The sequence below is a fragment of the Drosophila subpulchrella genome, chromosome 3L (genome assembly GCF_014743375.2).
Source record: "Drosophila subpulchrella strain 33 F10 #4 breed RU33 chromosome 3L, RU_Dsub_v1.1 Primary Assembly, whole genome shotgun sequence".
Taxonomy (NCBI): domain Eukaryota; kingdom Metazoa; phylum Arthropoda; class Insecta; order Diptera; family Drosophilidae; genus Drosophila; species Drosophila subpulchrella.
This window is the reverse complement of record NC_050612.1, coordinates 3,643,790-3,669,326: the sequence shown is the minus strand read 5'-3', so window position 1 is coordinate 3,669,326 and position 25,537 is coordinate 3,643,790. Positions and strand designations below refer to the sequence as shown.

The 25,537-nt window shown below is 39.4% G+C and overlaps 7 protein-coding genes across 9 annotated transcripts in view; 6 read left to right on the top strand and 1 right to left on the bottom strand.

Annotated features, from left to right (window-relative positions):
- The window catches only part of LOC119552616 (myb-like protein AA), a 173,079-nt gene extending 163,973 nt beyond the window's left edge, over positions 1-9,106 (bottom strand). The window contains exons 1-2 of one of the 3 annotated variants that reach the window (XM_037862279.1): positions 8,824-9,106; positions 8,311-8,470 (exon numbers count right to left, since the gene is read on the bottom strand). The gene's annotated coding sequence lies outside the window, so the exon portion shown is untranslated. Of the gene's footprint in view, positions 1-8,310 lie in introns of all 3 variants that reach the window. The other 2 variants (XM_037862280.1, XR_005219722.1) reach the window with 2 other exon arrangements.
- A 10,987-nt stretch (positions 9,107-20,093) lies between these two features.
- LOC119555005 lies at positions 20,094-20,640 on the top strand. The gene is made up of 2 exons (XM_037866146.1): positions 20,094-20,108; positions 20,167-20,640. Exons 1-2 carry the CDS (start codon positions 20,094-20,096, stop codon positions 20,638-20,640), a joined length of 489 nt encoding a protein of 162 aa, XP_037722074.1.
- Positions 20,641-20,710: 70 nt separating this feature from the next.
- LOC119555302 lies at positions 20,711-21,361 on the top strand. Its single transcript, XM_037866619.1, is given in 2 exon segments — positions 20,711-20,821; positions 20,906-21,361. Coding segments are annotated over 2 exon segments (567 nt in total).
- A 191-nt stretch (positions 21,362-21,552) lies between these two features.
- On the top strand, positions 21,553-22,144 carry LOC119554997. The gene is made up of 2 exons (XM_037866136.1): positions 21,553-21,603; positions 21,668-22,144. The coding sequence occupies exons 1-2, from the start codon at positions 21,553-21,555 to the stop codon at positions 22,142-22,144; spliced, it is 528 nt and encodes a 175-aa protein (XP_037722064.1).
- A 157-nt stretch (positions 22,145-22,301) lies between these two features.
- On the top strand, positions 22,302-22,964 carry LOC119554992. The gene is made up of 2 exons (XM_037866130.1): positions 22,302-22,373; positions 22,425-22,964. The coding sequence occupies exons 1-2, from the start codon at positions 22,302-22,304 to the stop codon at positions 22,962-22,964; spliced, it is 612 nt and encodes a 203-aa protein (XP_037722058.1).
- Positions 22,965-22,992: 28 nt separating this feature from the next.
- On the top strand, positions 22,993-23,689 carry LOC119554439. Its single transcript, XM_037865349.1, has 2 exons — positions 22,993-23,067; positions 23,133-23,689. The coding sequence occupies exons 1-2, from the start codon at positions 22,993-22,995 to the stop codon at positions 23,604-23,606; spliced, it is 549 nt and encodes a 182-aa protein (XP_037721277.1). The 3' UTR covers positions 23,607-23,689.
- LOC119554440 lies at positions 23,614-24,330 on the top strand. The gene is made up of 2 exons (XM_037865350.1): positions 23,614-23,781; positions 23,837-24,330. Exons 1-2 carry the CDS (start codon positions 23,716-23,718, stop codon positions 24,308-24,310), a joined length of 540 nt encoding a protein of 179 aa, XP_037721278.1. The 5' UTR covers positions 23,614-23,715; the 3' UTR covers positions 24,311-24,330.
- Positions 24,331-25,537: the final 1,207 nt, after the last annotated feature.

The window sequence follows — 25,537 nt, the reverse complement described above, 5'->3', positions numbered from 1 at the left end:
AATCGATAGGTATTGACGAGACCAATACATTTCAGTTAAAATTTTTCATCTAGCATAATTGTGGAAGCCACAGGCTTGGGTGGCTTGTGGGCGTTTTAGTGGGCGTGGCATATTCGCGTGACAAAAATGCGCTGCGTACAAAGCTACGAAATCTAAATCTTAGATCCCGGTTCTCTATCTTTGCTAGTTTTCAAGATAACCACGTTCATACTTACGATTTTGTGAAGTTTGTGGGTGGATTGTGGGCGTTAAAGTGGGCGTGGTAAACTTTTTTTTTTGGATAAATCGATAGGTATTGATGAGAACAATACATTTCAGTTAAAATTTTTATTCTAGCATAAAAACTGTAGGAGCCACAGTTGTGGGCGGCTTGTGGGCGTTAGAGTGGGCGTGACACTGTGCTGAAACAAACTTGCGCTGCGCAGGAATCTCAGGAATCTTCATGCCTAATTCCAGTATTGTAGCTCTTATAGTTTCCGAGATCTTAGCGTTCATACGGACAGACGGACATGGTTAGATCGACTCGGCTAGTGATCCTGATCAAGAATATATATACTTTATGGGGTCGGAAACACTTCCTTCTGCCTGTTACATACTTTCCGACGAATCTAGTATACCCTTTTACTTTACGATTAACGGGTATAAATATTTTTTCTAAGAACTTAAATAAAGTATGTGTAGTTAGACATCGGAAATTTAACCTAGAAAGTTGTTTAAGCCTTTAATTATTTACTTGTTAAGAAAATTTGTATTTGATGACAAACTTTTTACTTGAACAAGAAAGCAGATAACTTCGGCAAGCCGAAGTTTCTATATCTCTGCAGGTCGATCACGTGGGAGCATTGTATGCATAGAGCTTTCCGATTTTTAGAGAATTAAAAACTAATTGCAGAAATCTTAAGACAATGTTCCATTTCAATTCACTACCGTATATGTTTACCGAAAAAGAAATATCGTAATATTTTGACATGTATAATCCGATCGTACATCCGATTTTTAAAAATCTTTTTTAAACTCTGAAATATTAATAGAATGATATTCCCGTGAGTAGAAGTTAATAAGTCAAAAAACACCTAAGTGATAATTTTTTACATTAAAAAAAAAGAATGTTTCATCATTCCTAGGGAGCTATAAGATATAGTTGTCCGATCCGGTTCGTTCCGACTTATATACTACCTGCAGTAAAAATAAGACTTTTGGGAAGGTTTCATCCCCATAGCTTTAAAACTGCGTAGAAATGGACAGACGGACGAACAGGCAGTGGTGCTGATTAAGAATATGTGTACTTTAAGGGTATACAAATATCTAATAAGAATTTTGTTTCATCAAATTAATGTTGCATAGTTTTGGGCATTTAAGGTAACCATGATATGTTTGTCGTACTGAACTGAAACGGGTTGCACTTCCTATGGCTCAAAAACTTTCAAATGGTAATTTTAATGACAAAAAGTGTTATTATATTCAAAGTTGAGTCTGAAATTTAAAATGAAATCGATTAAACCAATTTTAAGAAAATGTTACAATGCTCTAAAGGCAACGTGCTTAGCATATTAAATTAACTTTTCAGACACATCTGGAGCATTAGCTTATTAGAAACTAAAAGCCTTTAAAGGGTCCCAGGACTCTTAAATCAAAAAGGTATTCATTGAAATACACAAACAAAGAGACAAACATTTATATTTTGGAAAGTCCCCCAAAATCTCGCTTTTGGAATAAATTTTAAAAGTATCCTTGGATTTTTAACAAATGAGGTGTCAATCAACGCGTATTCTCAGTTGGACATGTGCCCTTTCAAAAGAGTGATATACCAAAAGAAATATAAAGAAAAAGTATTAAGTCTATTTTAACACCCAAGGAAATATTTGTTAACCAAGGTAATTAAAGCATAAACAAGAAAGGAAGCTAGCATCGGCAAGTATAAGTTTATATACCTTTGCAGTTCGTTCCGTAGTAGTCCGATTTCTATTAAATTGTCCTTATAACTGTGAATTATTAAAAAAATGCTTTGTACCAAAGTAGAAGAGATGGTGAAAAATAATAAGGCTTTAATTACTTTCCTATTACTTTCCCATTAATTATCCGATCGTTATATGGCAGCTATATGATATATTCGTCCGATTTTTTAAAAGATTTAGTTCGAAATTCTGAAATATCAAAAAATGATATTTCTAAGAGTAGGAGGTAATATGTCAAAAAACACAGAATCTAAATTACACAACATTTTTTCAATATTTTTATAGTTGCCTGATTCGTCTCTTTACGACTTATATACTACCCGCGATTGAAAATACAATTTTTGGATGGTTTTAAAGGCTAGTTTGCGTTGCAAACTTGTGACTGAAATCAATATACCGTCTCCAAGGGTATAAAAAGGATATATGAAAAAAAATTGACCAAGCTCGATTTGAATAGCAACTTAAAAATAAAATTCCATTTTATCTAACATTTTAATTCTAGTTTCCAAACTGTGAATACCAAAATACATAAATAAAAGGCTTGTTTTCATCGCATGCCAATTTCTTGCACTTTGCGATGTGAAGGTGTTACAGCAGGGTGCACTCGGGGGAAATCAAGAAAAAAAATTTCTAGCTTTCATAGTTTACTTATCGTGATAGCAAACTTGCGCTGCGCAGGAACCCCTGGAATCTGTGGGATTGATCCTAACTTAATAACTTATGTAGTTTCGGAGATCACAACGTTAACATAGACATACGGACATGGCTTAATTGACACAGATAGCGATGCTGATTAAGATTGGATCGGAAACGTCAACGTAGTGAAGGGCGTTGCAAACATCTAAATGAAATCACAATTCCCCCTGCAAGGGTAGACAAATTAAACGCTATAGTCGAGTACCTCGACTATCAGATACCCGTTACTCAGCCAAAGGGACCAAAGGGAAATGGAGATATGAAAGCCGCAAAGCGTGATTGAAATGCGCCACCTACCGGCGGTAGACAGATTTAAGCGTTACGGGCGTTAGAGTGGGCGTGTCAAATTTTTTTTGGATCAATCAATAGGTATTGACGAGACCAATACATTTCAGCTAAAATTTTTTATCTAGCATGAAAATTGTGGGCGCCACAGGCTTAGGCGGTTATAGTGGGCGTGGCATATTCGCGTAATAAGCTTGCGCTGCGTACAAAGCTACGGAATCTAAATCTGAGATCCCAATTCTCTATCTTTAATAGTTTCCGAGATATATATACGTTCATATTTGTGGGCGGCTTGTGGGCGATAAAGTGGGCGTGGCAAACTTTTTCTTTGGGTCAATCAATAGGTATTGTTGAGAACAATTCATATCAGTTCAAATATTTACCCTAGCATCCAAAATGTAGAAGTCAAAGTTTTGGGCGGTTTGTGGGCGTTAAAGTGGGCGTGGCACGCTGCTGAAAGAAACTTGCGCTGCGTAAGAAGCTCAGCAATCTGCATGCCAAATCTCAATAGCCTAGCTCTTATAGTTTCCGAGATCTCAGCGTTCATCCGGACGGACGGACAGACGGACATGGCTAGATGGACTCGGCTAGTGATCCTGATCACGAATATATATACTTTATAGGGTCGGAAACGCTTCCTTCTGCCTGTTACATACTTTCCGACGAATCTAGTATACCCTTTTACTCTACGAGTAACGGGTATAATTATCTCACGAACATATTACGCGAACTCTTAATAATGTTATTGTGAATACGTTGCGGACACGATATGAGAAACCGACTAGAATTATTTGGAATTTTCCACTTGACGTCACATATGAAGTTTGACGAGTTCGTCACCTTACCCTACTCGTCACCTTACTCTACACTCCCCTACCCCATATTTAAAGTACACAATTTAAGAAAGAAAATACCTTACTTAATAAGGCGACTGACAAAAACTGAAAAAACTGAATTGGTTTTGAATTGCAATAAAAATCCAGAAAAAGCAACCCTTGTTATGATTTTTAGGAAATATATTTGAGACGTTGAACTTTGTTACATTTATTTATAAACAATTTTGACCAGCTAATCAGCATCTCTGACTGCTTATTTTTATTACCTTATTCCGTTATAGGGTAGAGTGGGTCAAGGATAGTAAGAACCGTTTGGTTGGACATAGCAGCTTTAAATAAAAAGTCATTACCATGGTATCACTTGAAAGCCTTTTTTTTGGCGTTAACTTTTTACTTCACCATTTGCAAATCAATGCAAAGCCTTCAAACAATGTTCCGCTGTAAATGGTACTTTGTTAAAAAATACATTTTTTCTAAATATACTTGGACTCGTTGGCCACCAATCTTTTTATATAAAATGGAACAGATTTTTTTGTTTTATTTGTTAAAACCTTCTTCAGGATATTGAAATGCGGTTATAGCCCACTGACGCGGAAGACAGCATTTATGTAAATTTAATGTTGTTCTTTATTGGTTTACAGAATATTATTATAATCTTAGAATTCAGCGGTGTCAAGATTTTAACAGTTACGCGTTTGGCACGAGATTTCGGTTCGTAAAATACTTACATTCATAAATCTCGCGAGCGCCCAATGTGCAATAGGTTCTCGAACGGAATGAAAATATTTTATCAAATATGACGTCGACGGAAATTAATTCATAACTTCTCAACCGATGGCGTTTGAAGACAGTGTTGTGTCTATAATCATCATCATCAATTTTAAATTCATTTTAAAATGTAATGCTTAACAATTAATTACTTTTGACAAAGTTTAATTAACTTTAAAAATGTAATGCTAAATAATTTATTACTTCTGACAAAGTAGTGCTAATGAAAAATCAATATTACTTTTTTAAAATGTAATGCCAATGGAGAAGTAATTCTAATGGAAAAGCATTGCATTACTTTCCATTGCATTACTTTTTAAAAATATGATTATTTCAATTAAAATTTATAATGTTTTTATTGGCATTACTTTTTCAAATGTAATTTGTTGTTAGCGTTACTTTTAGCATTAGCATTATTTTTTAATGATAATAAAATGATTAGTTCATTTCAAAAGTAATTCATTGAGGACATCTATATTCGGCACGCATTTCAAACGAGCCGTTTAACCGCCACAAGTTATCCTTGACCCTTAACTATCCTTACCGCAGTCTCCCTTACCATACATTTTTTACTTTATAAGATTTTTCAAAAAACTACAGTCCCGAATTCTCTGAAACCTTATAATAAATACGTTTAATTTGTTTAAGGAAAGACACCATTCTTGATTCGTTTATTTTCTGTTTGGCTGGCTATCTGTATGTGCTGTGTAAATGTTACCTTGACATTTCCTTCACTTAGCTTAATAATGCTTGATTTTAGTTTAAAAAAAGTTGAATATTGCAAAAAGTATAGTAAGCCTTAGAGGCAAAATCTGGCTTAAGCATGAGTTATACAACTTTCGCTAAATCCCGGTTCGGTAAAAGTTTGACTACAGCGTATAGTTTTAATAGAAACCATTTTTCATTTAAGGAAATAATATGGTAAATATTTTTAAAATCGACAATACTTCGTTTTGAAATATACGCATATAAATCGTGCCACTCAAGTTATATTTACAATATAATATTATCAAATAGGAAAATCTTTACATACTGTGTTTATGCTATGCCTATTTCATGAAATCAATTCATGAAACGAGCAAATTCGTGTGTGCATAAACACCGTTTCATGAATTCGATAACACACGAAAGTTGACTATGAATTCAGTCCCAATTTACGAAATGGTGAGGCACAGCCTACTTCACAGCCTACTACTCCATAGAGCTCTATATCAAATTCAAAAAATTTGACAGCTTTACTAATATCATTTCATGAATTTGTCTGTGTTGTATATACTATGTTTATGCTAAGGGTTTCATGATTTCTTAAAAGCGTGAAATAAAATTTGCTCCTGTTTATGCGACACCGCCGAATTCATGCATTCTATTAATCTCAGCTGACAGAGGTGCCGGACCGGTGGAAAATGGTGTTAGCGATTATTAAACCGATTATTTTTTCTCGATTCGCATGAAATAATCTTGCTAGTATTAAAGATAAAGTATGTGCAAGCCAGTATAACATATTTTTACCGTCAAAATAAACGATGAAAACTAGTTTCCATTGGCACTAAATGATCAAATAACTTGTTAAATGTAAGGTGTACTTATGTATTTATATCGATGTGGCAACTCCGATAATTATATAGAGTTACCGGAGTTTAATTGTCACCAATTCACGCTTTGAGGTTGAATTCATAGTCAACTTTCGTGTGTTGCCGAATTCACGAAATGGTGTTTATGCACACACGAATCGGCTGAAATCGCGAAATGAAAGCGTGAATTCGGCATCGCATATTGGAGAATGCATGAAATTCATAGCATAAACATAGTAACAGATTGCATGTTTTGTTAACAAATAGACTTATAACTCGTGACAACCGAGGAACGGCTATTATCGACCAAATGGGTTATACTAAGTATAAATTGAATTGTAATGTACATGTGTAGATCAGAGTCGAACGTTATTGTCTTAAATTTCAAAATTTGTGTCCATCAACCGCGCATTTAGAATTGGTTCTGGAAAGTCTAAAAACGCACAACGGCTTTAAAGTAAAATGTTGCCTTCCAATTAAAACATCAAGTGACAAAGCGGCAACAAGAAATAACCGAAAAAAGGAGTACAAAATGCGAAATGTCTGCAGCGGATTGTAATTGTTGTGCCAATGGCTGCCATTTATTTATTTGCAGCGATCCTTGGAGCCAAATGGGGCTGATGGCGATGACGAGCATTCAAAATAGAAGGGCGGATGCATTTGGGCAGCGTTTTTCGGAATGTTTTCAAATCAAATATCGGTAGTTGTCAAGGGGGAGCGAGCTGCCTTCCCGCCTTCCGTGCCTTGCTGGCTGACGTTGATTGCCTTTGACTGCGTATTTATTTGTATGGTCCGTCTGTCGGTGGGACTTTCCGTTCGCTGGTCAGTCGGTTTGGTTACATTTTTTCCGAGTTTGTTGCAAGTCTCTTTGTTTTGTTTCTGCTCTTTGCATGTTGCGTCATTTTCATTTCATTTTGTGCACTATTGAGTTGTGTGTTTTACGCTTTTTGTCAACATTTTGTTTTCAGCTGCTTTTGTGTACTTTTTCACAGTGTTCGTTACTGCCTTTAATGAAATGTTTTGACTTCAGCACCGCCCTGCCTGCATACAACAGCACAATGTGTAACAACCACTGGGATATCTGCTTTGAAATTAATATTAAAGAACTGTTAAAGCACTTCAACCGACCCTCTTCGGCTTTTACTACATGTTTAGCAGCCTAATCAAAAGAACCACTCGAGAGGACTTCAACTAGCAAGCATTGCTGGAATTTAAATTTGATTTTCCACTTACGGCACGGTAAGCGTAATAAACACGTTTGTCCCCCACCACCGCTCCTGCTCAGGTTCATCAATTGGTTTAATGACGCAGCAAAGTATGCAACAAAATAATGCAGGCAGATACGGTCGAAGGACCGGGATCCGCAGCCGATGCCAGACAACGTCTCATTCAGAGTCTTTCACTCGAAATCACTTGAACAGCTTGCACATTTATGCAACTCACTTCACACAAGCGGATTCGGATTTGGGCTCGGATCACTGCAAAAATCACTTTCCTGCAGTGCATGCAGCCTAGCTCCTCCCTTTGAGCCGCCCATTGCAATGCAGTCAACTCTGAAATTGCTTGGATTGGCGTTTGTTTAGCAGCTGTCCCAAGCCCCTCAATTCCGCACCCTGTCCTCCAGCTGACTGCGAAAATTGCCGATGTTGCACTTGACCAACTGGCAAAGAGCAATTTTAGTCCAAAAATTTTAATTGAATCTGAAGTGTCGAATAGGCGGCAAGAAAATCAATATGATTTTAAGCCGGGTGAGTTCCATTGTCGCAATTTTGGCTGCTGGACATCCGTTTTTATAGTCACGTACAGCCAAGTTCAAACGGTAGCACAGTTAAGCTTTTGAAATTCACAAGACCTTACTGAGTTACTTCCTGATAATTTGAGCCAATAAATATTTTATATTACTCTTCCTAAACATGTTTTCCTATCACACTCATAAAATAATTGTGAGTGGAAGATCACTGTGCCGAACAAGAGAAAGAGACGAGCTTGAAAACCAGAATAAGGGGCAGTATTCGACATGATCTGTTAGTAAGCTTACAGACTGATTCCGATCTCAGTTTAAGCTTTTGCACAAGAAACAGAATTTCCTTTATTGATATCTATAATCTACTAAGCCTATTTAATCTAAAGTGCCTATAAAATGTATTCATTTTTGTGTTTAAAGAGTTGAATTAATATAATCGAAAACTTTTGGCTTACCATTAATTCAGTTTTCTTTAACTCAAGACTGCCACGGTTTTTAAATCGGTTCAGAATTTTTTCACACTTTCCAGCACTTATTCCGTTTATAAATTGGAAATTCTTCGATATTTTTCACTGCTCACTATTAATGTGTAAGTACTGAACAAAGAACTACAGTCTTTTACCGAAAAATTAATGTTATAGATGTAAGCTTAGCTAATCTATTAAAATATATCAGAAAACGCGAGTAGAATTCAAAAGTACTGCTTTATTCAAGGTTCTATTCAAACATTTCGATATTTACGTTACTACATTTCACAACCATTTATAGTTTAAGCGAGCGATGTTGGGAAATGTTTTTAGCTTTTTTTGGTTAAGCCGTCCAAGGAATCTAATTATGTCTAAGATACACAATGCAATTCTAACTGATATGAATTAACAAAAAGCTGTGCAAAAGACTAAGAACTACTAGCACTTGTATCTGTTCTAAAACTATTTGGTGGTCGTCACCAGCTTTATACACTAATTTACTCTATCTCTATGTATTTAAAGGTTTCCTGTTCCTCATTTATATTGTCCAAATCCTGGTTTCGTTTTATCGAGCTTGACTTAGGTCAGTTACTTCCTCAACGTTTCTTGTGCTAGGTCAGTTTTCATAGGCGATATGTTTACATTGCTTTTTCAAGCACTCAAGACGTACTCAAAGTCGCGGACCGTACACTCACGCACAGAACGGAAGACTCTGGGAAATGTTATTTTGAAAATGTTTGTTTCGGACGCCGGCTCTTCGTCGGTAGCAACCTTTCATGACCGTAATTCGCGCAAAACTGATCCTTAACGCATTCCGAAAATTTTAAGCTTGCCATCGCTGGCGAATTGTGCAACGGGCACGAACCTATCCAACTGCACGAGTCCTTGGGGCAGCCGACGACGAGGCGAAGCTGCAGACGACGAATTCGCACGAGGACCTCTCCGAACTGTTAGCCGGCAAATAAGGAGGCAACTGAGCTGCGAAGTAGAGACACCAGCAGCAACAGCAACAGTAAAAGTTTCGGCAAAAAACCGAAGATTGCACCTCGTCGATGAGTGCCCCTGGAACACATCTAACAACGCGGAGATGCAACCTAAAATAAATATGCAAAACAATTCTTATAGGTTATATTTGCATTAGCGACTTCACTGGGTTATATAGGAATATCGCTTAGTTCCAATTTTATTCTCATGGTCCAGTATGCAACAGCATTTCGTTCGAGATAAGTCACCATCAAACATGTTGCGTCTCCGAATTCGCCGCAGACAACAACACTGGCAACAAGTACAACCCTCCCACTCGGAACTCTACACACTCTTCGCCGTAAGTTTCAAGCTCATGCATTAAGTGGGAGCTTTTCCCGTAGACACAGAGAAAAAAAGGGCACACTAGTCTCTGACTGGAAGTAATAGCTAACGAACAAGAAAAAACTATATATAGTCGAAACCACGGTGTCTCGAATACCAGATACGCATTACTTAGCTAGGCTGGATTTGTAAAAATATTTTTTACTCTTCTATATTAATATTTTGATTTTTAAAAATGTAGTCAAAAAAAAAAGTGATAAATATTTGTTTCCTTAAGTTTACAGTAATCGGGAATTTCCGTGCCCAACGTGAAATCGCCTTCTTTTTTCAGCTTCGTTTCCAACCCCAAAAAAATTTAATTTTCTTATCATTTTATTAGTAAGTCATATCTCTTAAGAAAATAAAGGTTTATTTAAAAAATGGAGACGCTACATATGTACTATACAGGAGGATAAAAAAAATTAAATATTTTTCTTAACCCTTTACTTGGTAGATTAATAGTGAATTATTGATAGGCCTTGCCTAACGGCCTAAATGTTCCCTTCAAAATTACTTATACTACATGTATTCACGTAAGGTCAATAAGATAGTTCATGATAGGTCAATAAGACCTAAAAATAGTTTTTTGGTTGAAAAAGCTTAGTACGATTTTTTAAACACGGAAAATAATATGTTCGATGAACGGCAACAGTGCGTATGAGGGATAAGCTCTAAAACCAAGGCGCAGACCTTAAAACTTGTTTTTTTCAAAAAAAAGTCTTTTGGTATGCCGTAAATATAGAAATGTGAAAAGTTTGGGGGTGTAGGGGTGGGACTTTGAAAATGCTCATACGCTACCCACTACATCGTAAATAGTAACACCACAATTAAAATCGTTTTAAACTATGTATAGTGTATGGAATGGCGCTAAAAGTATAAGTATTGCATAATAATAAAACAGTTAAAAATTAAGAGAAAGGTTCTTAAACTTAAACAAAACGTCTTAAAGTATGAACAATTGATATTGATTTTCTTAAATATTGAACAAGAGATAACGCTATAGTCGAAAGTCTCGAATATCAAAAACCCGTTACGTTGCTTATAAATTGAAAATTGAAAAGCCTAGCTTTTAAATCACTGTAGACGGCAGTACACGTAGTGGCGAAGCGCGCAAGAGAGCGTGCGAAGACAACTACTATATATAGCCGCAGAATTGAAAATCTGCATTTATGGTCCGATCGCAACGAGTGATACACCAATCGAAAGGTATTGCAAAAACTAAGGAGATTGCATACTCTCGAAATATAGATTTGCTTGGGAGAAAAAGCGGTGAAACTGTAAAAGTAAGAATTTAGAAAATTGGAGCTGCTGGATACGGTGGGGATAAAAGCCCCCGTCTGTTTAGCTAGTTTTATTCTTACTGAGAATACGCGTCGAATGACACCTCATTTGTTGAGTAATTCAAAAAACAAGATTTTCTTCTTCTTCCCAAAATGAAAATGTTTGTCCCTTTGTTTGTGGGTTTGTATGCATCCCATCTTAGTTTTAGGGTTTTGGAAACCCTATGGGTGTATAAAGCAGCTTGAAATAGAAAACGTTTGTTCTACGACTTTTGGAAAAACACGCTAGTTTAGCGGGAAATCAAAAAAAAATCCAGATTTAAAATGCTTATAGTATCTAAACAACTAATGCTACAGAAACGTGCTATATATCTCTGAAATCATAAATTTAATATAGTTTATTTATTTTATCGAATGTAATATCATTTTTCGTCACAATTGTTGATATCAGAAGTTTTTGTTAAAGGCGCGTTCGCCACTACTTTTTACCTCGTTAAGAGGTGTTTTTGTTTGATTGAAAGTTAAGTTAAAATGTAAGATGACCGCTTTAGAACTGGAGTACCCTTCGAAGATTCGCCAAAATAGCATTAGGCACACGGGTTTACTCGTAGTCGGCAGCAACTTAGAAAACTCTGGCAAAAGTTGCGCTTTCATCGACGCTGTTAGCACTAACAGCCCCACCGCTAACAGCGCCAGGGATAACATCGACATCGATGAATCCAGTATTGGAAAGCACGATACAAGCAGTGATGATCAACGCCAGATTACCTATGTAATCAAACGGCTCGAATCTTCAGCAACAACGATCGCACTGACAAAAGAAATCACAATGGATTACGACACAACAGCAAAACATCGCGCAGGTGTACAACTTGGACTCGTTTGGTGTGCGTATGCTCCTTATTGCCAAACTAAGGGGGAAGGCGCAAATTTGGTTGCAGGCAAACGCCATGCACATTTCGGAGCCGACCGACCGTCCTTGTGAGCAGTTGATCCTCGCATTTTCAACTAAGATGTCTAAGGGGGAGCTGAGGAACGCGTTTCAAAGTCGTCAATGGCGTTCAGGAGAAAGGTTCGCTTCGTACTTCAATGAGAAAATTATACTGGCCAACGACATAAACATCAAGGAAGAGCTTTTTGAGACATCATCGAAGGAATTCCAGCACCAGACTGCGTGACCATGCTCGCATACAATGTTTTTTTGCCAATGTCTGGCATTCGTTTGCCTGAACGAAAGCAGGAAATGAATTCTTCGCATCGCTGATCCTGGCGGAGACGAAGAATTTCCGGTTCGCCAACTGCAATTAAAATGGGCACTACGAAAAATATTGCCTTATACCGAAAAGGAAGCACGGATCCTGGCACGCATGTGGGAAGTTTCAAGACTGCCCAGAGCGTAAGAGCGCAAATACAAATAATTAATCCCAAAACCCCATTAATTACCGCATGCCTTATAGACACTGGCAGCCCAATATCTTTCCCCAAAACAAGTGGTATATCCTCTGAAATAAAGATGGAGATCGACTCTTAAACTACTTCGAGCTTAAAAGCCAACTGAAAATTTAAAAAATACACATAAGATTCTTCTACAGTGGATCCCATTAATATTCGGTTTTTTTCATCTTCAAACGCGAATAAAATGTATAAGACTAAATAGGGACATCTTCTTCTTTTTGGTATATCAAAGCTTTTAATAATACCTTTTCATACATATAAATATATTTTAATACTTTATTTGATATCTAACGAAAAAACATACAAAAACAAAAAAAAAACTCTATATTTGCGTTACTTTAATATTCGGTATTTTTCGAAAGTAGTGTAAAAATCCCTGTGGCAGCTCCAAATGGCCATAAATTGGCGCAATTGATGTGTTTACCCAAAAAGCCAATCAAGCCGCAAACATTAAGTTTTAGCCACGAATTTAAAATGGGCCGCAAAAGTAAGAATTCGTCCTTGGAGCAGCGAAAACTTGTCCTCCAGTTGCATCTAGAGCACCGAGCTCTACAAAGGAGTGGGAAATCTGGTGTTTATAGATGGTGTAATGAACCAATGGTACCTTTAAATTTAAAAAAAAAATTTTAAGCAGTCGGTAGAGAAAATGGGCATTGGCAACACCTTTAAATTGTATCAGGACAACGACCCGAAGCACAAGCCCCATAAAGTAAGGTCCTGGTTGTTGTATAACTACCCAAAAGTCTTGGAAACGCCTCCCCAATCACCTGATCTCAATCCAATTGAGAATTTGTGGAGTGAGTGCGACCGCCGTTTACACAAAATGCCTATATCGTCCAAGTCGGCCTTAAAAAAACGGCTTCAGGAAAAGCGGGCTAAAATTGGGTCGGAACACACCAAAAAAATTATAGTCAATATGTCAAAACGATTCACAGATACCTTTAAAAATAATGGCTATCATACAAAATATTAAATTAGGTGATATTTTTTAGAAGCAAGAAAGGAAGTTAGCTTCGGCAAGCAGAAGTTTGTATACCCTTGCAGATATAATTATTAAATTTAAGAATACAAGAAATGATATAACCAATAGCATAAGATAATATGTCAAAAAACACCGAAGCTATAATTTGTTTCATATTACTTTCCCACCAATTTTCCGATCGTTCCTATAGCAGCCATATGATACAGTCGTTCGATTTTGATAAAATTAAATTCGAAACTCAGAACTAATTAAGAAATGTTATTTCCAAGCGTAGGAGGTTATATGATAAAAAACACCGAAGCTATAATTTGTTTCATATTATTTTCCCACTAATTTTCCGATCGTTCCTATGGCAGCTATATGATATAGTCGTCCAATTTTGATAAAATTAAATTCGAAATTCAGAACTATTAAAAAAATGTTATTTCCAAGCGTAGAAGGTTATATGTTAAAAAACACCGAGGCTATAATTTGTTTCATATTATTTTCCCACCAATTTTACGATCGTTCCTATGGCAGCTATATGATATAGTCGTCCGATTTTAATAGAATTTAATTCGAAATTGTTAAAAAATGTTATTTCCAAGCTTAGGAGATTATATGTTAAAATACACAAACGAAATATTTAAAAAAAATTTTTTTTTCCGATTATTCCTATGGGGCTTTAAGATTAGTTGTCTGATCCGGCTGGTTCCAACTTATATACTACCTGAAAAAGATATAAGACTCTTGGGAAAGTTTCCGCCCGATAGCTTTAAAACTGAGAGACTAGTTTGCGTAGAAACGGACGGACAGACGGACAGACGGACATACGGACATGGCTAGATCGACTCGTCCAGTCATGCTGATCAAGAACATATATACTTTATGCGGTCGGAAACGTCTCCTTCAATGCGTTGCAAACTTCTGACTGAAATCATTATACCCTCTGCAAGGGTATAAAAATAAGGGAACTGAATTGACACCTTTAGCGGGTGTACAAACATTTTAGTAGTAGAATCAAATTCATTGAAGACAATCTAGTTATTTGCGAGGCCAAGAACCCAAAAGTTCAGAAGATAAAGAAACAGTTAGAGGAACATTAGCATAAGTTATTCGAATGGAGATGATACTCCTTAAATAACACAATGAAATCGGTTACATAAGGAGAGATAAAATGTTAGATATTATTGCAAAGATTTATTGGTTTCCAACGCAAAGCATAAGCGTGTAAGCCATATCAATGCCTAAAACGTGTAGCATTTTACCCCAGTACATGTAAAGACGTTTTATGTTAGAGTATAATGTTAAGCATACGAATAGCTGAAAGCAAATGGTAGAAAGATATAGAGTTGGACCATTTACATTTTTTTATTTACTTACAAACCAAGAATCCGTTTACCTGTTATTCAATATTAGCAAAATACAGAGCTATTCCCACTGTGACCTCATTTTTCTCAGAATACGTGTAGGATTGGGGAGTTTAGTATTAGTGTATCACCCTTGCAGCGTAAGAGTAACAGCGACATCAACGGTTTAGGCCCTGTCCCTTATTTTGAATTTGAATTGCTCTTCTACAGTCCGTTTATTATTTTGTTATCCAATACTATTAATCGAGTACATAAAAGAATATCGAGTATATTAAAGAATATCGAGTCTTTCTGAGAAATCATAAAAAGTATAAAAAAAAGCGACGCTACCGAGGAAGAGTGCAGCAAGTCGTAAAGTGAAGAAGTCGTCCAGTGCGTGGTTCCGCGAAGAAGTCGGTTTTAAAGACATACATATACATTATATCAAGAAACAATTCGTTCATTAAGTTAAGAAACATTCTGTAACTATTCCCACAATAAACTAAATTTGTATTATCCCACATACGTGTGTACGCATCTTTTTTCGAGCACACATTTGAAAATGGCTTTTCAAAGCCAATAAGATCACAATAAGCACAGTGTTATTAAATGTCATTTGGCAAAAGATTAGGAATTTATCAAAAAGAATTAAAGTAAGCCGCAAATGTCACCTTAACAGTGCAAGTTAAAATAACAGTTGATAAAGGCACAAGCGAACTACACGTGTTTACTTTTTTTTGGTTTTGCAGTGCACAACCAGAAATTTAATTCAAGAACAGCAAAAAGGGTCGCTACGCTGGGGGCAGTCAAAAAAGCTCCAGCTTAGGCACTACAGATTCGGTCCTTACGCAGAGCATATAAAGTATAGAATAATAATCTCATGTTAGTCACTAATGCGATACAGGTATGCATAACAAGACTTAAGGTAAATGTATTGGTTAGGCGAAAAGCACAATAAAAATCTACAAATTTAGAAAATTGGAGCTATGGGACGGTGAAAATGAATATCCCAGTCTATTATTATGGTTTAATTCTTTTTATATCCGAACTCGTAAAGTAAAAGGGAGGATTCGGTTCGTCGGAAATTATTTAGCAGATAGAATGAAGCGCTTGCGACCCTATAAAGTATATAACGGTTTGAGATATCAATAAACTTATAAATTTCTATAATTCTTTCTTATATCAACTTTTACGATCCACTAAGTAAATACACTTTGTACATTTCTTGCATTCGTCACGCCGCATGTCAATATTCATCAATATGCCTGTGTAGGCAATTAGCTGTACGCTTTTGATGAAGCGTGCCGAATGAGACAAATTTAGAAAGCGTATTTAATTAGTAGATCAATACCAAAGTTGATATCAGAACTTTTGTATGTTGAAGGTGCGAATGTCACTAGTTTTTTGATAGCAAAGTCTATCAAAAATCGGAGATATTTCTTATAAATTAGAAGCAGTTTTTGAAGTTGCTCAATAGTACCAAATTAAATTATGATATGATTTCTATACTAATGAACATTTATTCGCAATGTATGAAAGCTCTCGATTCTCTTCAAATCACGGCGAATTTGACCCCATTTTGTGTAGACTTCACGCAAGTAACCTAAAAGGACGAAAGAAAACCAGTCGAACGAGAATGTGGCAGCACAAGAGAGAAATGAAAAGCGAAGTCTACACAAAAGCTTGCCCAAGGGTATTACTTGGGGTTGAAACATTAAAATAAAGGCAAGGCAGGTTTAATTGAATTTAAGTGTCACAATGACACTTACCAATGCAACAGGAGAGCAGAGATTCGAAATGCACTATGTAGACTGTTAATACCATTAAATTCCAAAATGTTCCATTCCCAAGCTGCTTTTAAGCTTAGGTTTTCCATGAATAGCCAAGTAATTCGTGCTGCCCCAATGATACAAATTGCAAATGCAATCAATGTCAAACACCCGAAACCCGAATGCAAATACAGACACCCAGTAACAATAACAACAATATCGAGGGCGGCGAGACAAAAACATTCCAATGCAATTAGTTCACACACACGCGTGAAGTGGCTGTTGCAAAAACCACCACCACTCCAGAGCGATTCCCCGGCCATTTTCACCACGGACGGAGCTTTAATCGCCCCACACACACACACACACAGCACGCACACTACCCTCGAACCAGCCAGGATGAAAATAAAATACCATTGCACACTGTGGGGCGCTCCTTCTATTTGCTGAGCACCTCCGCTTCACTTTCTCTCGCCGCCCATGCGCACTGGGAGCTGCCCTTAGCTGGGGCCTGGACCAATCCGAACCGCTCCTGAAAACTTTATGAGCACGGCCGGCGACGGCCAATCAGAGCGTTGCACATTTCCAGGCGGGCGCTGCACTCTGCCCCTACAACTGCATGCCGGTAGGCGCAAACGCGGCGCAGGGAAGTCGAGGAGGGTTCGGTTCGGAGTCCTGTTTGCCGCGCCCAAGTGTCGATTACTGGGATACTCGTTGGTTGCATATCTGTAGGCTCGATTACATGAGAACCCACACCCCCACCCACACTCCGGCACTGCACTCGGGCTCGATTCGGAGGTGTTTGCTCTGCTAGGTGACAAATTTTCATGCCAACGCCTGTAAATATTCAGGGATTTTTCCTGCTTTTCACTCCTTTCCCATTCACACTGCGAATCGAGGGTAATTGGGGTCGTTCCCATCGTTGTGCTGTGTTGATTTTTCGCATTGCATATTTCCAGGCGCCTCTGATTGCTGCTCCTGCCGTCTTCAGAGTCCTTCCTGGCCATTTATGATGACGTTTTCCCTCGACCGACTCGCACGAGTGCCACTGCACTGCCAGCTTGTTTGCTCTGAGGGGTCAGGTCAGCATATTTGCCAAGCAAAATATATTTCTTTCATGCCAAGTGTGAAAATTGTCTTCCTCCGTTGCACTTTTGATTGCCGTTTTCAGTTGGAGTGGCAGGAGAGCGCTCAGTAAGGAGCCAGGGAGAAGGACGGGTCGGGTTGTAGGGCTAAATCACAGCCTGTGGTTGAAATCGTCGACGAGGCGTTTTCTATAGTTTTTGCGGGTCTGAGGGCAATCAGATTTCTCCAAAGAATGGAAGCAGCTATGGGGTCATATCCTAGACTCGCAGGAACTAAGTTCGATCCTAACCGTTTGAGAATACTTGATTGATATTATATCTACGTGAAAGTAATCTGCTGAGCTCAGAATGGCTACCTCATAATATACAATTCAATACATTTTTCCAACCTGTAGAAACAATCATTAACACAAAGCATGTCATTGGGCTAAATCTGCCCAGTATATTGTTAGCATTAAAGAACGAGCTTCTCTTAGGGCAGCCCACATAATCCGGATGGCTCAAGAAGCAAAAGTCACACATAAGGACTGTGGCGATGGTCACGGGCCGAGTCTGCATCCTGGCGACCTACAGAAGGGGCAAGTGTCCTATTTGCACAGCCCGCAGCAGGCAGGGCACGTAACTGCATCCGTAAATACATAAGGCAGCACACAGCCACAATCACAGCCGCACAAACACTGGTACCTGGCGCCATGACAGCTGCAAGGACTAAAGCCCCGAGAGGGAATTGAGTTAGAAGAGCCAAAGAGCCAAAGAGCTTAAAATCAAAAGTCAGGCCGGGCCTATGTAAATAAATGCAATATGCAGGCGGAGGCAGGCGGAAAAGAGGAAGCAGAATGGAGAAAGGGGAAAGGCAGTCAGTCACGGAGTGAAAGCTGAACGAGGGACAAACAGAAGACAAAAGGAGCCAGAAGAGCGAAGGCAAGACATTTATTTGGCCAACACCAGGACCAGGAAGTAGGCACAGACAATGCTGGATGGCGCCTTAGTTTCGACAGACCCGATTCTGATTAAGCGCATAGGTCGACCTCTGACCCGCCGACCCCGGCGGACAACCCTCCATCTGTCGCTCTGTCACTCCGTCTGGCCATCAGTCTGTCGCAACCGCAGGAAGGCAAGGGGGAAAATTCAGAAAAAAGGAAAACGCCAACAAATGGCTAGGCAGGTCGGTTTTTTGTCTGCCTTTTCCGAGCATTGTTGCAATGAAACGGCGTAAGCAGAATTACGTGCAATTGTTTTCTGCAGTGGTTCGTGCACATAAATGCGGCATCGGGGATTCGGGTGGGGCCCTGCGCTGGGTAAACATAGACACGTTGACTGCATCTAGGATGAGCGCCACGAATGACTGAGTGCCTTGTTGAATGCTCGCAGGAGACTAAGACTGTGGGTACCGCTGCAGCCCGAGGAACCTGCGGGTTAAAGGCTTTAAAGCCAGAAAATCAATTTGACAGTCTTACCCAACGAATTAAAGACAGTTTCTCGTTACATTCCATTTATCAATCAAATCAGTTTTGAGAAAATCTCACAATCAATCAAAGGTCAAACGACTCCCTAGGTAAGTCATCACTTTGCTTCTGTAATGACGAGAAACAACGAACTGCGGAATCAGATCGCAATTATACTACTGACCAACCGGTTAGGGGTAGCTATTTGGAATTTCACCAGACTGACTTATCCAGACTGAGAACCCCTCATTGTTTTGATTAGAGCCGATCACCCTTTTCCTCGTTCAAGGCTTTTATGAATCTTTACACCAGTGGGGATCTCCATTTTCGTGTGCAGCTCACTAGAAATGCGGTTCTCAATGCACGATATGTTAAAATATTCCATGTAAATCGTATTATGATGGCATCCTAGACTAAGCACTTCCTGTGTTTCCTATTGTAGGGAGAATATGAAATGCAAAGCACTTAACTGAACAGCAAATTACTCACAATGGCCAGTAATTTCTGTGAGGATAGCAAAAACAGTCAGATTATTTTTTTGAAAAAACCTTATGAACTCAATTTGACACGCTGGCTTCATGGGACCAATTATAAAATGAGTTCGGTTCGCCTAAATAAGTAATGCACCCAACGTATTCGCTTAATGTGCAGATTACTCACTTGATCTCGTTAAATATTTGAAATGCCACGCACTGCTGAACAGGTGTGATTAACATGATCATATCAGACAATTTCAATTCTAGAGCAGATATCAGAAATCACCCCTTTTAAAAATATGTTAAAAAGTTGATACCAAAGGAAAAATAAAAATCTGATATAATTGATTTTAATCTATTTCGATTTTTATTCAAAATAGAGGCCAGTAACATTGAATATGATAATCTGAATAAGCGTTCTAAAATGGCCGTTTAAATATGTTTAGCTCCAATCAAAATAATCGGTTTGATAAGAAGCAAACATTTAAGTCCCAATGTTTTTGATATCGACCTCAGTAAAAATTCATCCCTCCACCAGACGCGACTTTATGAAATAGCCATGAAAAACTTAAGTATTGTGGCGATAGTAGTGTGCCTTACGATCATGCCCACTTCCGTTGTAAGTGTTCCAAGATTGATAACAGTCTTTTGTAGAGCAAACTTTAAATCGTTTTCAGATGGACAAAGTTATAATGCTGGAGAGTCAGTGTGGAAAGTTTAATCGAAGCTATCTTTCTAATTTTACGCTGCTTGTAAAAAATGCACTGATAAATCTGGAACTGTACTTGCTAAGGGATTTGGTCCCGGGTGTGACAATGGATATGGAGTTCCTTATTAGCATGCAGAACTCTAATAGGTATCAGAAAATTTTTCAATACACTCTGGATATGTGCAATATGCTGGCACGAAAGAGGAATAACATCTTTAAAAAATGGTTCGCAACCTTCTTCGATGCCGGAAACTTTAAAACGTATTGCCCGGTAGAACCAAACGTATACTACCTAAGGAACTACAATTATAGCACTCTTTACATCCCAAAGTTTTTGTATGCAGGCAAGTACCGCGTGAAGTTTGACATGAATCAGTTAAGGAGTAACAATAGAATCAGAGATTTCGTGGTGGGCTGTGCCTTTGTGGTTGAAATAAAGTAAGCGAAGAGTGATTTCCATAATTTTACAAGTTGCCATTAATTAAAATTAGTTTAGTCTGGCTGGTGGCTGGATGGAAATTTAGTTTAAGCATCATTACACGTTCGACATCAGCATGGACATGTTAAAAGTATTCACTGTTGGCCTTCTGCTTTATGTTCACGGATTGAGGATCACAAATGCAGTGAGTATGGATTAGACCAAAGTTAGAGGACATTTTGCAAACAATTCCTTTCTTTTTGTGGCAAAGTCGTCATTTATTTTCCAGGCAGGGAAGAGCAATTTCAGCAGAACGCATTTTGAAAATTTCACACTGGAAATTAAGAACAACACATTGTACATGGACATGACAACCTTAAAGTCCGTCCACCGAGGCCTCAAAGTCCTCATCGACACCCAGATCAGTCTCGACAAGGGCAGGAGCTACCAACGCCTCTTCGCCCACATTCTGGACTCCTGTGCCGTGGTTTCCTCGGTGAGATCCAACATCTTCAAGAGCTGGTTCGACAGTATGGTGGAGCACGGAAACTTTATGGTCAACTGCCCCGTTCCCGCGGGTCACTACTTTCTGCATGACTGGAAGCTGAGCTCGCAGTTGGTTCCGCACTATTTGCTTCCCGGGGAATATTGTATCACTGCTCACTTTTTCTATGGCAAGCACAAGTCAAAGCAGGAGGACTTTTTTCTGGACTTGAACGTCTATGCTCTGCTCAAAGCTACGTAGGTCTCCAATTCGATACAGCCAATTGATTTTCGTTCATAAATAAAGCGAAAGCAAAAAGCCAGTTCTGAAACAGTGACCATTTCGAAGTAATTTAAAACCAATTAGGGAAACCGGCCCCTGTGCAAACGAACAACAAGAGCACCATTGAGAGCAGATTGTCATTGCACTCGCACCTCCGATCGGAAGTACCCATGTTGAAAGTGGCATTTATTATTATCGGTGTACTCTTGTCCTGGGCAGAGGTAAGCACAGGTCCACGAGGAGAACGATCCTAGATAACTTATTTAATAAATCTGCACCCGGCAGCCCAGTTCGGTGAGCCTGACTCGCATCCAGTGCGAGAAGAACTCCAAATTCTTCAGAACCATGAACGTCACGTATGTGAACAGCACAATCTCCGCGGATATCGAGCTGGTTCAGGCCCTAAAGGCCGGCTTCCGAGGTCACGTTGACGTGCAGCTGCGTCTCAGCAATGCCAAGAAGTTCCAGAGCCTGGTCCAGAGCGACACGGACTACTGTGAGCTGCTCTCGACCCTCAAGGACTCGCTCTTCCGGCGGTGGATCAAGAGCGTAACCAAGAACAGCAACTTCATGGAGAACTGCCCAGTTCCGGAGGGGCACTACTACCTCAAGGGCTGGCACGTCGACACGGGTCTGGTGCCCTCCTATCTGCTGAGCGGGGACTACCGCCTGAGAGCCTTGGTCTACTACGGGAAGTATCATACCAAGAAGCAGTTGTTTCTCGTCCAGTGCCTGGTGGAGGCAACAATGCATAACAAATAGTTCCGAGTCTTACCTGATTTGTGCGAGTGTAATTGTTTGACCTAATAATCAATCTACCGCGTAACTTGAAACGAACAACATGCCCATTAAATGGCTTTAATTGCTATATACAAAAATCGGTTTTTAGCGGCAATGCTCGCGTTGACATCATCCCGCAATGTTTCCCGCTAAGCCTGCACCCATTGTTCTGGCCTGGATCGTTGTAACTGCTGTCATACGGCAAGGTGTGGTAAGTCGTAGAGTTCTTTCTCGTGGGCTCTTTTGAGAATCTGCTAATTAGGCCCCCAGACTGACTTTTAAGGCCGGTGACTGCAGATACGACCGATCGGTTTTCTCCAACTTTACTATCCAAATTATCAAAGCCAAAGTGATGATGGACATGATTCTGGTCACCACTTTGCGGCAGGGCCTGAAGGCGCACTTGGACTTCGAGTTCCGTCTTTCGAAGGGCAAGCCCTACCAGAGTGTTTACCAGCACGACTTGAACTACTGTGCCCTCATCAAGGGCTCCCAGGAGTCGATCTATCGGCGATGGTTTAATTCCATGTTGAAAGTGGGTAACTTTGCAACGAGCTGCCCAATAAAGGGGGGCTACTATTACCTGCATGGCTGGACCCTGGATGCAAGCTATGTGCCCTCTTTTCTCTACCTGGGTGACTACCGAATCGGCGGATCGTTCTTCTATGGCAAGTTCAAGAAGCAGTCGGACAATCCCCTACTGGAGTGCAGTGTAGAACGATCCCCAAGTGTACAATTGGATAGTCAGGCTCCAACAGGCTGGATAATTAATATATTTTGCAAACACAAAAACATTTATTGAAACCGTTCTCTGGCTTTTATGATCATAGATGGCTTTGCCCATGTGGATCTTGCAGGTAGTAAGGCTGGAGATTCTGGTCATATTTCTGTTCCCTGTCAGGGCGGTGAGTAGTCTATGGTAGTCACTCACTGCGGCGGGTTATCACGAGATCCTACTTGCTTCTCCCAGGAACGCAGCATCAAGTTCATAGCCGGCGAGAGCAGGTTCAACCGGGACTACTTTGAAAACTTCACATTTACCATTCGCAATGACAAGATCTTCCTGGACATGTACTTGCGGAAGCCACTGCTCAGGGGATGGAGGGCCAGGTTGGACTTCAGGACTCGAGTGGGAAACTCGAAATGCTTTCAGAGCCTCTTCTCTACCAATGTGGACGTATGCAACATTGTGAACGCGGCCAAGATCAACCTGTTCAAGAAGTGGTACCAGAACCTGCTCAAGTACGGAAACTTCCTCCGCCAGTGTCCCCTGAATGCCACCCACTACTACCTGAGGGGCTGGCAGTTCGGGGAGGGCTTGGTGCCACCGTTCATAACGAGTGGATCGTACCGATTGGAGACCTACAACTATTTTGGGAAGTACAAGGGCAAAGACGAGGACTTCATAATGAGTTGCACGGCCGATGCTGTCATACATATCTGAGGCACTGATGCCGATGGCTAATGGTTTGGAAATAAACACATCATGCCCGCGACCGTAGTTTGGAATAGATTTAGAGGGCTTTCATTTGAGTTTCATCGTGGGCACTGAGATGTGGAAATTGCTTGTCTGGTCCGTTCTCATTCAACTGCCTTTCCAAATCGATCTTGTCGAGGGGGTAAGTCAGCCTCCAGCCCCAATTGCAAAAACTCTCCAGAACAGCTTTCTTATAGGAACGCAGTGTACAGTTCCTCACCGGCAACTGCAGCTATAATCCCAAGTATTTTAAAAACTTCTCGATGACCATAGTTAACAACATGATGAATATGGACATGTATCTGAACAGGCCCGTTCAGAGGGGCTTCAAGGCCCACATCGACATTCTGCTACGTCTTGCCAACGCCAAGAGCTTTCAGTCCATGTTCAACCAAAAGACCGACGTGTGCGCCACAACATCGAGTGTGAAGAACAGCCTTTTTAAGAGCTGGTTCAAGGATATGAGCAAAAATGGTAACTTTATTTACAACTGTCCAGTTGAGGTGGGACATTACTACATGCACCAGTGGCGCATGGGGAGCTCCATGACCCACAAGTTTCTTATCCCTGGTGAATATCGCGCAAAGGTAACCTTCTTCTACGGCAAGTATCGGACTAAATCTTTTGAGGAGACATTGAGACTGACGATTGACGCGATCCTAACCAATTAGACTCATATCAAATCAGACAATATCAAATAATCAACGTAAATAAAGAATTTCAAAGTGAAAATCTCCCGCCTCCCTATAGAGATAAACAGCCACCAAAAAAAACAGATAGCACGCAATAGCCGAGTTCCTCGAGACTATTAGATACCTCTTACTCAGGTAACGAATTTCAAATTAAATAAAGTTTTTACAGCTCATTAGAAAGCGAGACAGCAATATTAGTTCAATCAATAGGTATTGACGAGACCAATACATTTCAGTTAAATTTTGTGTCTAGCATCAAAACTGTGGGTGCCACTCTTGTTCGCAGTTTGTGGGCGTTTAAGTGGGCGTCCCAGAATCTCAAGAACCTGATAACTTAATTTTATAGTTTCCGAAATCACAGCGTTCATACGGACGGACAGACAGACAGACAGACAGACGGACAGATGGACATGGCTAGATCGACTCGGTTAGTGTATACTTTATGGGGTCGGAAACGCTTCATTCTACCTGTTACATACTTTCCGACGAATATAGTATACCCTTTTACTCTACGAGTAACGGATTGAAAAATAATGATCTGCAACATATCGCTAGAAAAAATTTAAAATGAAATAGTTTTTGTGTAAGAAATACACAAATAATAATGTCAACTTGTATTTGACAACACTACTGTGAGCCATTTCGAAGAAGTTTGTTTTAGGATATGAACTGAACCTTTAACCGGAGTGCAGATTTTGGATCAGGTTCATTAAAACTTATGTTCGTTCCAATATTCCTACAATATTTTGAATAATAATACGAATAATGGAATTTATATTACAGTTGAGAATATAATGTTAAATGTGGTCACTACTTTTTGATGGAGCTATGGTTATTCAAGCTCGTAAGGATCGAGTTGACATCTGGGCAGTCCCAAAAAATATTCAATTAGGATCCCGACCACCCGTATGATTTCAAATACAGCAATAAACGACGTAAAACGCTCTTCTTAAAGTAGTCACATTAATTAATAACATGCCAGGAGCAACGAAAAACTGAAACTTTATCGGGATGTGTACCCGGTGCAATGATGATTTTAACAGCTTCCGCACTCACGCAGCGATAATCGAATGGTTACTGCCTTCTTCACACTGCTCAGGGAGCGCTTGCAATGGATGATAGCTGCAATTTTATGGCGAGAAATAATAATATCCTGAACAAGGCTGCAACATGCTGCACGGCGAAACGTTTGCGTTGATTATCGAT

Coding starts and splice junctions, on each gene's coding strand:
- LOC119554997 (XM_037866136.1), top strand. CDS start 21,553: ATGTTGAAAGTGGCATTTATTATTATCGGTGTACTCTTGTCCTGGGCA. Junction 21,604..21,667: donor TACTCTTGTCCTGGGCAGAG/GTAAGCACAGGT, acceptor TGCACCCGGCAG/CCCAGTTCGGTGAGCCTGAC.
- LOC119554439 (XM_037865349.1), top strand. CDS start 22,993: ATGGCTTTGCCCATGTGGATCTTGCAGGTAGTAAGGCTGGAGATTCTG. Junction 23,068..23,132: donor TTCTGTTCCCTGTCAGGGCG/GTGAGTAGTCTA, acceptor TGCTTCTCCCAG/GAACGCAGCATCAAGTTCAT.
- LOC119554992 (XM_037866130.1), top strand. CDS start 22,302: ATGTTTCCCGCTAAGCCTGCACCCATTGTTCTGGCCTGGATCGTTGTA. Junction 22,374..22,424: donor CTGTCATACGGCAAGGTGTG/GTAAGTCGTAGA, acceptor TCTGCTAATTAG/GCCCCCAGACTGACTTTTAA.
- LOC119554440 (XM_037865350.1), top strand. CDS start 23,716: ATGTGGAAATTGCTTGTCTGGTCCGTTCTCATTCAACTGCCTTTCCAA. Junction 23,782..23,836: donor AAATCGATCTTGTCGAGGGG/GTAAGTCAGCCT, acceptor GCTTTCTTATAG/GAACGCAGTGTACAGTTCCT.